This window comes from Piliocolobus tephrosceles, chromosome 12 (genome assembly GCF_002776525.5).
Source record: "Piliocolobus tephrosceles isolate RC106 chromosome 12, ASM277652v3, whole genome shotgun sequence".
Lineage (NCBI taxonomy): Eukaryota > Metazoa > Chordata > Mammalia > Primates > Cercopithecidae > Piliocolobus > Piliocolobus tephrosceles.
In genome coordinates, this window is record NC_045445.1 from 69,610,661 (window position 1) to 69,623,970 (window position 13,310).

At 34.1% G+C, this 13,310-nt stretch overlaps 1 protein-coding gene across 1 annotated transcript in view; it reads left to right on the forward strand.

The window, feature by feature from the left end:
• Window positions 1–13,310, forward strand: part of RPS6KA6 (ribosomal protein S6 kinase A6) — a 131,824-nt gene that overhangs the window by 16,709 nt on the left and 101,805 nt on the right. The window contains exon 2 of the mRNA XM_026452155.1: window positions 6,843–6,902. Within this exon, the coding sequence (XP_026307940.1) occupies window positions 6,843–6,902 (60 nt within the window). The remainder of the gene's footprint in view (window positions 1–6,842; window positions 6,903–13,310) is intronic.

The window sequence follows — 13,310 nt, forward strand, 5'->3', positions numbered from 1 at the left end:
GACTGGGGAAGAATCTACTTTTACACTCCCTCAGGTTCTTGGTAGAGTTCCTTTCCTTGTGGTTGCAGGACTGAGGTCCCTGGCTTCTTGCTGATTGTTGAGTGGAAGCTGCTTTCAACTCCTAGAGGCTGCCTGTAGTTCCTAGAGGATGGCCACAGTCCCTTGTTATGTGGACTTTCTCAACATGGTCACTTAATTACTTCAATCAAGCCAGCAAGGAGAGCCTCTAGAGTCTTATATGACATAGTGTAACCGTATATGTAAAATCTCATCGCCTTTGCCATATTCTATTGGTTGGAATTCTGTGATAGGCCATGTTCACATTCAGGGGGATGGGGATTATAGAAGGGCGTAAACAGCAAGAGGTGAGGATCATGGGGACCCATCTTAGAGTGTCCAGCACATTGCTCAATTGGTAGGTTTCTTTCTCTGTTTTATTTTGTCCTGGGCTTAATATACAGGCATAGTTGGTTTTTTTTTTTTTTTTTTTTTTGCCTTTGAGCTGGAGTCTCACTCTGTTGCCCAGGTTGGAATGCAGTGGCGTGATCTTGGCTCACTGCAACCTCCACCTCCCGGGTTCAAGCAATTCTCCTATTCTCCTGCCTTAGCCTCCCCAGTAGCTGGGATTACAAGTGCACACTGCCACAACTGGCTAATTTTTGCATTTTTAGTAGAGATGGGGTTTCACTATGTTGGCCAGGTTGGTCTCGAACTCCTGACCTCAGGTGATCCACCTGCCTCGGCCCCCCAAAGTGTTGGGATTACAGACGTGAGCCACTATGCCCGGCCAGATCTTTATTTTAGGTAGATATGGACCCACCTTTATGTTTAGCTCTAATTTACTTGTGTTATTTAAATAAAGTGAAAAAATTGAATAGAAGAACTCTTCTTTACAAAAGCTATCAGTGACTAATATGTAAATGTAAAGCTTATTTGAGAGATACATTTTCTTTAGAGTGTCATCTTCTTAAGTATATTTTTAACATTAGGTACTAAATAACTATAGTGGTGTTTTTTTTGTTGTTGTTTTTGTTTTTTTTTTTTTTTTTTTTTTTTTTTTTTTTAGAAGGATTCTCACTGTGCCATCCAAGCTGGAGTGTTGTGTCACAATCTTGGCTCACTGAAACCTCCACCTCCTGGGTTCAAGCAGTTGTGCTTCAGTCTCCCATGTAGCTGGGATTACAGGCGTGTGCCACTGCGTACAGCTAATTTTTATATTTTTAGTAGAGATGGGTTTCACCATGTTGGCCGGGCTGATCTCGAACTCCTCATCTCAGGTGATCCACCTGCCTTAGTCTCCCAAAGTGCTGGGATTACAGACATGAGCCACTGTGCCTTCCGAATATTTTTTTTTCATAGGTTGATTTTGGAGATCCTGGAGAATACCTGAAAATATATAATCCGGTCAAATGTATTGTGGAAACTGCTGTCCTGTGTATGTTTTGTTAATCATTTACATCACCCATATTTATTCTCACTTTCTGTCTAGTTCTTATTTGTGTATCTCTCTACTATCTTCTTCAGAAAGGTGTACCTCTCTACTTTATTCTTCAGAGGTGCACACAAATAAGGAAAAAGTAGATTTTATTCTAGTTAGTTGTGGACCTACTTCTAAGTTTCAATATATCTTCCAGCACCAAGCTATTAGCTCTGTTAAATTCCTCCTTTTGTGTAACACTAAGGAACAGGTTTATGTATCATAGATAACAGTAAACTCTTTTACTAAACTATATGTATTCATATGTTCACTATCCCATACCACCTTCAGTTCCAAGGATCTGAAAGGGATTTTTTTTTTTTTTTTAATTTCTCAGTTCAGTTTTCCTTGATGAGTTGCTTTGGTCAATAGTAGTAAGAAAGCAATAGATTTGAACTGACCTATGTGATTTTCTGAGATCAGATGAGTACAGCAACTCAGTTTAGTATTTCTGTTTGTCCAGCATACTTGGAAGTGATTTAAGTCTTTTCTGATAAAATGTAAAAATAATTTTTAAAGTATTATTCTCTAAGCCCTGGTACGAGAGTCTGTTCACTTGGATTTTGAAATATGTGAGTAAACTATTACTACCTTTATTATTGCTGGTAAACATTCCAGAATCATATGTAGATTTTTTTCTTACCATTTGGCACTAAAGGGGAAAGCAGCATGTCTGCTTATCTTTTTAAATTACAAATTTTATTTTTGAAATAAAAATTTATTGTCCCAGAGAATTCAGAAATTATTTTTGTTTTTATGTGGATGAAAATGATTTAAATTTTAGTAAATATCAATGAATATCCAGTGTGGTTCTCCGTAGGATGAATATTCTTATACTGAAAACCTGGTACCTTGAGGGTAGATGAGATGGGAGTAATGGAGTGTTCTGTTTCTAAAGGCCGTTTCTGACTGAAATAATTTCCAGGATACAGTGATCTTCTTGACTCATTCACATTCATTTTATTTCTAGTTCCTTCAGACCCACAGCTTCATGATAAATTAGTCACAAGATGGTATGAATAGGAAGTAACCAGTAACTAAGGTAACAGAGGAAAGCAATATTTTTCTTTTTTTATGGATAATCCTCTTTCTATGCATAATCCTTTTTTCTACGGATAATTCTGAAAGTCATTTTATGGCAAAAATTTAATTATCACGATTCTGTCTTAATATTGATTTCTGCACTGTTTTTCTGAATGCTCTTCTTCCTATATGCTTATGATGAATCTGTCACAGTTTTTTTTTTTTTTTTTTAATCTCACATAATCTGTTTTGTTGAGCTAAGGTGGTAGATGGTGTTATCATTTAATGAAATGGGAAACCCTGAAGAAAGGGCAGATATGAAGCAGGGGTCAAGAATTCCTTTTTGTGTTGGTTATTTTTGAGAGACATCTGAGATAAACATGTGGAAATGTCAAGTATGCAGTTGGATATATGGATCAGGAACTGAGAGTTAGTCACTGAGTAAACGTGAATCATGTTAGCAAATTAGCTGCCTGGGCAAAGAATGTGGAGTGGGATGAGAAGGTGATCCTAGTCCATTTCCTGAGGAATTACAGTGTTTCAAGGGTATTGAAAAAAAGCAGCAAAGGAAATTGGAGTAAAATAAAATGAGTATATGGTATTACAGAAGCTAAAGACTCAAATAGGAGAGTGGCCACCTGTGACATGCTGCAGAGAGATCAAATAAGATAATGACTGATGGATCCGTTAGCAAAATAGACACCATTACTGACTTTATTGACCATTGCTGGTTTTCAATGGGATTTTTTTTAGAATAAAGATGCTAGTTGAGTAAATAATGCTAATTTACTTTTTAATAAATTGGTTTCCAATTTTTCATATAGTAAAATTTGCTTTTTCATGTGGAGTTCTGAGATTAAAAAATGTATAGAGTTGTGTAACCATCACCACAATCCAGATAAAGAGTAGTTCGATAACCCACCCTCCCCAGCACACACACACACACATACACACACTCTTCCCATGTGATGCCTCTTTGTAGTCAGCCTCTCCCCTATCCCTAACTCCTTGCACCCACTAATTTCTTCTCCTTTCCTTTTAGTTTTACCTTTTCCAGAATAACATATAAATGGAATCCTACAGAATGTAGCCTTTTGAATCTTGCTCTTTTTCTTTACAATGTGTTTGGGATTTATCCATGTTGTTGAATGTATCAATATATTATTCTTTTTAATTGCTGAGTGATATCTTCCTTTACCCCCAACCAGTTGAACCAATTATCTTAATTCTTTCCCTACAGTTTTGCTTTATTCAAAGTATCTTATACATGAAGTCATACAATATTTAGCCTTTTGGATTTGTCTTCTTTCAGTTAGCAGAAATGCTTTTAAGATTCATCGATGTTGTTACAAGTATCAACAGTTCTCTTCTTTTTATTGATGAGTAAAAAGTAGTATTCTATTTATCCACTCATCAGTTGAAGACCATCTTGATTGTTTCCGATTTATGACAATGATAAAGGTGCTGTAAAAATGTATGTACAGATTTGTGTCTTAACATGTTTCCAATGATTTTAGGTTAATGTTCTCTGTTTTCTGGTCTCCGTGATTTCTTACGAGAAATCTGTAGTCTTTCAGTTTGGTGTTCCCCTTTGTGTAGTTTTTTCTCTCACTCCTTTCAATATTTTTTCCCAATTTTTCCTTTGGTTTAAAGTAGTTTGCTTAAGACGTGTCTTAAGGTGGATTTCTTTAATTTTATTCTGTTTGGGATTTACTGAACTTCTTGAAACTGTATTTTTTTTTTTTTTCAAATTTGGAAAATGTTCAGCCATTATTTATCTTGAAAATACAGCTTTAGTGAGATAAAATTCACATAGCAGATAATTCACCCATTTAAAATATACAGTCCAATACTTTTTATTATATTCACAAATATATACAACTATCACAACAGTGAATTTTAAAAGTTCTTCATCACATCAAAAAGGAACATTGTACCCTTTAGCTATGACCTCCGTCTCCACATACCTCACCCCTAACCAAACGTTAGTCTGCTTTCTGTCTGTATACATTTCCCTGTTTTCATTATTTCATATGAATGAGATTGGCTTTATTTTGTTAAGTGATTTTTTCAGTATTACTCTGTTATTTTATGGGATGTTAATGACATGGATTTTAGAATGTCTGGTAGTGTTTCATATGTCTCTGAGGCTGTTTATTTTTCATCATTTTTGCTGTCTTCTTCATATTGGATGACTTCTGTTAATCTGTCTTAAACTTTATTTCCTCAGCCACCTCCATTCTTTTATTGAACCTATCCAGTATTTTTAAAATTTTTCATATATTATGATTTTTAGTTCTAGAATTACTTTTTTTTATAGTTTCTATTTCTCTGCTGAGAACCTTTTATCATTTCATTCAGGTGTGTTTATTTTTATCCAGAAAAGCATAGTTATAATAGCTGCTTTAAGATTCTTGTCAGATAGTTCAACTTTGGAGCCATCTTGGAGTTGATACTTGTCGATGATTTATTTGTTTGTTTCAGCAGGCAATCTACCTAGTTAGGTTGACTCCAAAGTTATGTCTTGTCCTCTCTGGATAATGGTTCCAATGTTAATTCAGTTTTCAGAGAGTTTGGGTCAGCACTCTGCATGTGCCACTCATTGGATGTGCTAATTTAGTGGTTAGTCTGAGATGAGCAATTATCGGTATTGTAGTTTAGTACTCAAAGACTTTGTTATGTTTCTTTAGGCTTTTCTGCACACATGCAGTTTGTTGTTGTAACCAGGACTTGTGTTGGTTCATACACAGAATTAGGGATCTGCTGTCTTCATTCTGTCCTCTCTGATTTCTTTCACATTCTTCAATTCCCATGGGCCCTTTATTGTGTTCTGCTGGCCAGAAATATGAGTTTCTCTCAGAGTCTTAGCCTTTTATGCTGTAATATAACTTTACACTATTGGAGCTGCCTTTTGGATGAAGTAAAGAAGAGAGTGAAAAAAAAAGTTAACAGGGATTACCCTCACATTTTTCTTATAATAGGGACCTCTTTTCCTGCTTCCGCTGGCCAAAGAGATGGATTTTCTGTTGATCAGGGCTTGCCTTGGAGTTGGCCTCAGCATCAAAAAAGAGAAAGTGTATACATGGAGAATCTTGGATTCTCCTTATGTTTACAGGCTCAAAGGACGTCTTTTCCTGGTCCTTTGTATAGAAAATGGGATTTTTCTTAGAATTTTTGTTGATGTCTACTGTGTAATCTTGTGACTTATTCTCTCCTCGGGTCAAATTCAGGAGATAAAGGTGGAAAATAAACCTAGGGAATTCATCAGAGTTAGTTTTCAAATTTTGATTTTCTCTAATTAAGTTGTTATTGTTTCATTTTAGGAATTCTTAGGTAGTTTCTTTTTGTATTCTACATAAGGATTTTAGTTTATAATCAGGGGAGAGATAAGTTTATGAGCTTATTTCATTTTGACTGTCACAAGAAACTCTAATTTACTTTTTAATTTTTTTTTTTCTGTTGACTTACAAATAGGCAGTGGTAAAAATCCTTTGTATCTAGGTTGTCTTCCTGTTACCTAATTTTCAAACATCTCAGGTCAGTGTTTGGCAGATTGTAAGGGTGCAGATAGGAAATATTTTAAGCTTTGCAGGCATAGGGTCTCTGTCACAACTTGTCAACTCTGCTGTTGTAGTGCAAAAGCAGCCATAGATAAGATGGAAAAAATGGGTCTGGCTGTGTTCTAGTAAAAGTTTTACAGAAACAGACAGGAGGTCAGATTTAGCTCATGGGTTATAGTTTGTAGAACCTTGATCTAAGTCCTCTACTTTACTGTTTCTTGAATTAGTGGTTAAAAAGTGAGTAATATTACCTGCTGAGCTCTGCATGTTGAATTATTTTGTTTCCATGATTACTTATATCTTTCTCCTATAGTTTGTTCTTTCTTCTTTATAGTATCTGATGATGTTTAATTAACTGAATGAAAGAGGAATTCACAACAGTGCATTTATATAAAACTTTTCTTATTATAATTTGCTTTGAATATACCCTTATGGTAGATTTCTGTGGCTTTTTTTTTCCTTTCATAAATACTTGGTTGGGGACAATTTAATGAAAGTACATAGGTTATATACTTAGTATATAGTTATCTGTTATTGCAGAGCTGTAAACAATATGAAATTAAGCATAAAACTCTGAAAATCAAAGTTTCTCAAGGAGAATCTGGGAACCATGTTAATAGTGTTCCTTTTCTAAGTACTTCTATGTGTCCTTTGTCCTTTTGTTTTTCAGTAAGTGTGGATCTTGTTAGATTGTGGAAGGAAATGCCTAGGGTTATATTTTTCTTAGTTATCACTCTTGTTTTAATACTCTTGAACCTCAATTTTTGAACAATGTTTTTCAGGTAAATGGTCTTAAAATGGTTGATGAGCCAATGGAAGAGGGAGAAGCAGATTCTTGTCATGTAAGTATTTATGTTAATTTATTAAGCCTCATTTTTAGCATATAAGGAAAAAGAATAAAGGGAAAGGAGAAAAGCTCCTATCAAACAAACATATTCAGGTAAGTTGGTAATAGGCAAAAGGAATTATTAATAACTCAACTGCAGTTTAAAATATAGGACAGGTTTTCCTGACAGAAATACTTATGCATGCATTTTTAAAAATAAACAGCTTTATTGAGACATACTTTACATGCTATTGAATTTTTAAGTGTAATGGATAAAATTTTCATTTGCCAGTGTATGAGTAACTGAATTATTATACTTAAATATAGAATCCTTTGAGAAGATTATCTTCAACCTCAGGGTAGAAAGGATATCTGACTTGGAAATACTGAACTATATAAGCATAACTTGAAATCATTTAAAATCCATTTCCTGGCTTTTAGAAAGGATTACATGTAAATTATTTCAGAAGTTTCTAACTAGTTTTAAAGAGTGCTTAGCCATTGGACCATTCTATGTAATGCCTATATACTAGAGTCTTATTTTACAAGATCTAGTTTTGCAGAGAGTATTCTTAAAACTTTTAGGGAGAGTCTGACTAAATCAGCATCTCCATTTGTGTTGTTATTTCATGGTTGTTATTTCTATAGATCGTTTCATAGAGTTATAGATTTTTTAAGCTGGGAAGAACCTCAGAGATATTATGTAATACTTCATTGTATGGAATAGTCTACTGAAACCTGGAGAGTCTGTGATTTATACTGGGTGATAAAACTAGCTAGTAGCGGAATCAAGACTTAGGGCAATGTGCTTCCTTTTCGGTCAGATATGTTGTGTAGACCCGAAGAAGTGGAAGATAAGGAGAACATTATCCTTTTACTGTTTGGTTGTGGATGAAATCAACTTTGATGACCCCTCCACCAAAACTTGTTCATAATTGGAATTAGCTCAGTAGAAACCAGCAGAAAGAATTAAATTGGGTTTGTCCAAAACTATCCTTTGAAATGTTCTATGTAACTATTTCTGCAGATAGTAACCATGTAACAACACTTTTAATTTTGATTGACAAGATGAGAGATGCAATGTTGTCTTTGTAGCTTTTGCATTTTACTTAATATTAATAATATATTGTAATTTTGAGTATAATTAAATGTAAACTATCAAAACATTATCTAGAGATTAGTCTACAGATCATACGGACTAATAGGCATAGTAATATTGATGTTACCAGTTTATAAAAGATAAAGGAGTATAAGGGACTATTAAAGGCAGTGGAGAATGCTGCTTGTTATATTTTAGCATTAATAAATTCACAAGGACATCATGCCTCCCACCACAGGGGAACAGTGTGTGTGGTGCATAAACTCAAGGACACATACACAGGGTGATTGGCAAATATTTACCTTTATAATTTTAACAGAAGATAAGTCAGGAAGTTCAGTTTTCAGTGGAAAGGCAGTAAAAATATACAGTGCTAGTTACTTATATGATCTACCTTATGCAATCAACTTCAGTGGCTAAAAGGTAGAGTGTGAAATTTTGGAGAGTAAAGGACTTAGAATCACTTCCAAGGATTTGATTTAGTTTGTGGCCTGAGTTATCTGGACTTGAAACCATGTACTTTGGGTGTGTGATGGTTAAAGTACTCAATTTGTGTCAATAAAACTATATGAGTGATTAAAAACACCATATATATTTATCCCTTAAAATATTAAAATATATAGCTAGGATTTTTTTTTCTTTGTGATTGCTGTGTTTTTTTTTTTTTTTTTTGTGGTTGGCTTTTTTTTTTTTTTTTTTTTACCATTTTAAAATAGTATAGGATTGTAGAGACTGCTCTGTGATGGTAAGCATTTGGTAACAGGTCGCTGGTAAACTATATCTAATATCACATTTCACCACCTAGTCTCCTACTTCTTTCAGTGTCAAGGTTAGAGAAAGTATGTTATGATTTGTGTCCTTTAGTAGTTGGCTGACATGAATTAATTTTTTATTTGTTGTCAAAATAAGCATAGCTGTCTTATATTTGGTAGTTTATGATCCATTTGTATTTATTTTTAAAACTCTACCCAGTATCTCTTTTTCCTGAAATAAAATACATATTTTTAATGCTATCAATATCTTAAAAATTTCAAAGAAGATTCAGTTAGCAATTAGATTCTTTGTTGATTACATTAGTGAAAGGTCAGCAACATGTTTAGTCTCTAACGTGATTTATATTTTTATTATGCAAAGATATAAATGTCATAGTTATCTGAAAATGTATATTTTGAAAAACAAATTTGATATCCTGATATTTTTAAGCCGTGAATTTCTTATTTTAAAAACTATTCTTGACATATATCTCTTAAGAATTATTTCAAAAATACTTTTTTGCAAGTGTGTTTTACTTAGACTCAGTGGAACCATAGGTAGCAACTATTTCAAGCTGAGAATGCGTGCTTCCTGTATGGTGGATTTTTTTTCCTCTATTTGTCTTTCTATTCTGATGCACATTTAGCCTTACTATGCTTCAGTATTTTTTCTCTTGCAATGCTGGTGTTTACTTCTAATTTCTATTCAGTTACTTAAAAAAGTGGAACCCTTGTCCTATAGATATGCAAAACTCTCAGATGAATAATTATTGTTCAACTAAAAAATGTTGGTTAGCCACTATAAAGTGGAGTTATGCTGCACCATCAGGTATGCAAAGATAAGTGGTACAGAGGGTCTCTGACTCAGGATGGTTCAACTTATGAGTTTCAACTTTATAGTGGTGCAAAAGTGATATTCAGTATGTTCCTCAACTTACAATAGGATTATGTTTGGATAAACTCACTGTAAGTTGAAAGTGCATTTTCAACTTACAGTAGGTTTATTGGGACAACACTGTCATAAGTCCAGGAACATCTGTACAAATAAGTTCAGTAACTTCAATTTTTATGGATGTTTTGTGGTTTTCAGAGTTCTCAGTTGATCCGTATGACTGAGATCTGAAATAGAGTAGGTATTATTGCCAATTTGTAGATGAGGGAACTAAGGAGCTGCCCCTCGTAAGTAGAATAAACCAAACCAAGTGGGAACTAGTTTGCCAGCATTCTTTGGTTTTCAGTCATGAATGCAAACTTTTACAAACCTAAGTCTTCTGCAGATACCTTCCATTGTGTATATAATTTTGATGTGCTTAGTTCACCCTCATGGCATTTTGGCATTTATATTGATATTACCCTTAGCTTTCTTTCAAAATTTGCTAATATTTGACATGGTTTTCAGTGACCCGATATTATTCAGTGAATGAGAAGGGTATATCAAGCTGCTCTTCTGGGTCTTTGCATATATGTTTCAACAAATCCACAACTAAATGATTCTTGGATTTTTAGGGTGATCTTTTCACCAAACTGGCCTGTGTACCTACAAATAAAGCAGATGTTTGAATAGATGAATGTTTTATTATTAAATAAAAATGAACAAGTTCAGGCTTTAAAAATACTTCTTTTGTTTTGATTTGTTTTCTGGAGGTTAGTTCCACAGTCATATGAAAACTGTTGTAATTGAGCTATAGTGTATTGTTATTAGGTTGTCATCAGCTTTTTCTCTTTTCAATTAACAGGTGATTTCATCTTCCTAAACAAATCATTTATCAAATGAATGGAGCAATAGTAGATTTGACAGTTCATTTTGTACTTTAACAGTGTGTTTTCCCAGTGTTACAGCACTGTTGGCCCTCTGGATTAAAAAGATGATCACAGATTATAGAGGTCAGAGCATACTATTTTGGTTGTGGTTGAGCCTTCATACTTCTTCTATATATCACTGATTACTTTATGCTTGCAAAAAAATAATAAAACCTAATTCATAGTCTTCCTGGCCTCAGATTCAGATTTGTTATTTGATGTAGAAAGACTAGGGGTCCTTATTTGGAGATTATTAAATCTTCATTTCGCAGTAGCAACATTGTTTCCAAAGATCAACTAAGATTATGTACCGTGTATAGGTTTGCTAGGGCTACCCTAACCAAATAACCACAGATGGGTGGCTTTAACAGGAGAAATTTATTTTCCCAAGATGCTGCATTCTGTAAGATTGAGATCAAGGTGTTGGCGGGGTTGGTTTTTCTGAATAGTCTCTCCTTAGCTTATAGATGAGTCTTCTCCCTGTGCCTTTACATGGTCATTCCTCTGTGGGTGTAGGTATTCTAATTTCCTCCTCTTATAAGGATGTCAGTCATATTGGATTAGAACTCACCCATATGGCCTCATTTTACCTTAATTACTTCCTTAAGGGTCCTATCCCTAAATACAGTCATGTTCTGAGGTTTTGGGAGTTAGGACTTTAATATATTAACTTTTAGGGGACATAATTTAGCCCATAGCATACTTGTAGCTTTTTGTTTCTTTGATGGATATGATGTTTCTGACAAAGTTCTCTATCCTCAAATTCACAGTTTATTTCTGTATCCCCAGTGTGCAGCATAGTGTCTGATAATAGGATATGTGCTTAATGAATGTTGATTTGCTGGGTGAAAAATAAGAGTGTATATATGGGAAGATAAGGTGATATAGCACAACTTTATCATACCAGGATAGGGAAATTTTTCAAGGATGATTTATTCTTAGGAAAAAAGAAATAAATCACTTATAAGTACATTACCACCTATTTCAGGCTAGATTGTTGCTACTATCAAGCTTTTGGAATGGTGCAGAACCTGAAGAAAGGGAGGTGGAGGGAAGAAAGAGGGTTTCAGTTGACAAAAAAGGACATTATAATAGTAAAAAATCAATAAACATAGCCTCGGGACGGCTGAGAAATTTTAGGCAATAGACAAGAATGGGGCAGGGAGCAGATGGAGTAAGGCAGAGTGAGTATTGGAAATGGTGACACAGGAGGGTATCACATACTTTGAGAGTAAAAAAGAGCTAGTGGCATAGAAATGATAAAAGTAGTAAGTCGCTATATATACACATGTGTATATGTGTATGTATTTGTGTGTATATCTATTATATATCTATATAACTATGAATCTTAGAAGCACCCAAATATTGTTTTTCAATCCTGCCCATGTGTCTGAATCAACTTGGGAGGCTTAAAAGATACACATGCTTATGTCCTCCTATAGTTCTTCTGAACCACAATCTCTGAGGGTAGGACCCAAACAAGTGTAGTAAATAAATATTTCTTCTACAGGTGATTCTTATGGGCAACCAGGGCATTACAAATTGTCTGTGTAAAGGCACAGTAGTCATAATTCAGGGATATAATATGTAGTACTTGTTGTCCTAGGAACATATGTCTTCATTTAAAAAGGCAAATGGCCAAGCATTAAGTTAATATTCAGGGGTTATTGTATCCTTTATTTGTGTTGAGTACGACACATACTCAGCACAGTGTAATAAAAATACTGACAGTGGATAATATGGAAAAAGTTTATATTCTTAACAGTGTATGGGAAAATTTGCTTATTTTATTTAGAAATATTATTATCACAAAGTTAGTTATATTCAAAGCTGACACAATTTCATTAGCCAGAATCTCCTGTTTCCTTGTTTCCTTTATATATTTAAAAAAAGAAATTGTGGGTATATATATATTTTATTTTGTAGACCGTATTTAAGAATAATTTTGAGATTTCTTACTAATTTTACCTTTAAAATCTTTCTTTTCTATTGTATATATTTAAGGTGTACAATGGGGTGTTTTCACATATATCGTGAAATTATTATTATTATTAAGCAAATTAACATCCATCATCTCACAGTTGCCCTATTTGTTGGTGGTAAACACTATCTTCGTTTTAAAAAGTATGTATTTTTTCCTGTTTCTTTTATAACATTGAGCAGATTTCTTTGTCTTTCTGCTCTTACGAGATCAAAAACGTATTGTGCTAAGCATTAGGAATAAAGAGATCAATGTGGTATAATACCTGAAGCCCACAGTCCAGTGGGAAAGAAAGACACAGTAATTAGTTGTTAGGATACAGTGTAACATTTTATGTTGGCTGTCTCCTGGGAAAAGTGATTTTTCTCATCTAGTTGCATTTTCATATTGGGAACTTTTTAGGGTACTGCTGCTGAAAATTGAAAGACATTGCATTTTAGAGGATGGGCATGTGTGGATTATTAATAAACGATAAAAGGGCATTGGACAAACATTTTCATTTGGAAAACCTGCTTAGGTTTGGTGACACTAACTAGAGTACAATTCGTTTCCTAACTCTGAACACTTCTAAAAAAACTGCTGCCATTATGATCCATGCTTATAGTGATAATCTAAACATAAGCAGGGACCTGAAGTACCTTCTTGAACATAAAAAATATTATATTGTGTTCAATATAGAGTCACAGACATTGAGGGGACCTTAGAGACCCATCTAACAAAACCCCTTTGTCATGTGAGAAAACTGAAGGAGGGAGGGGTTTGTGATTTAGCTAAGGTTTCTTAGCTTATAGG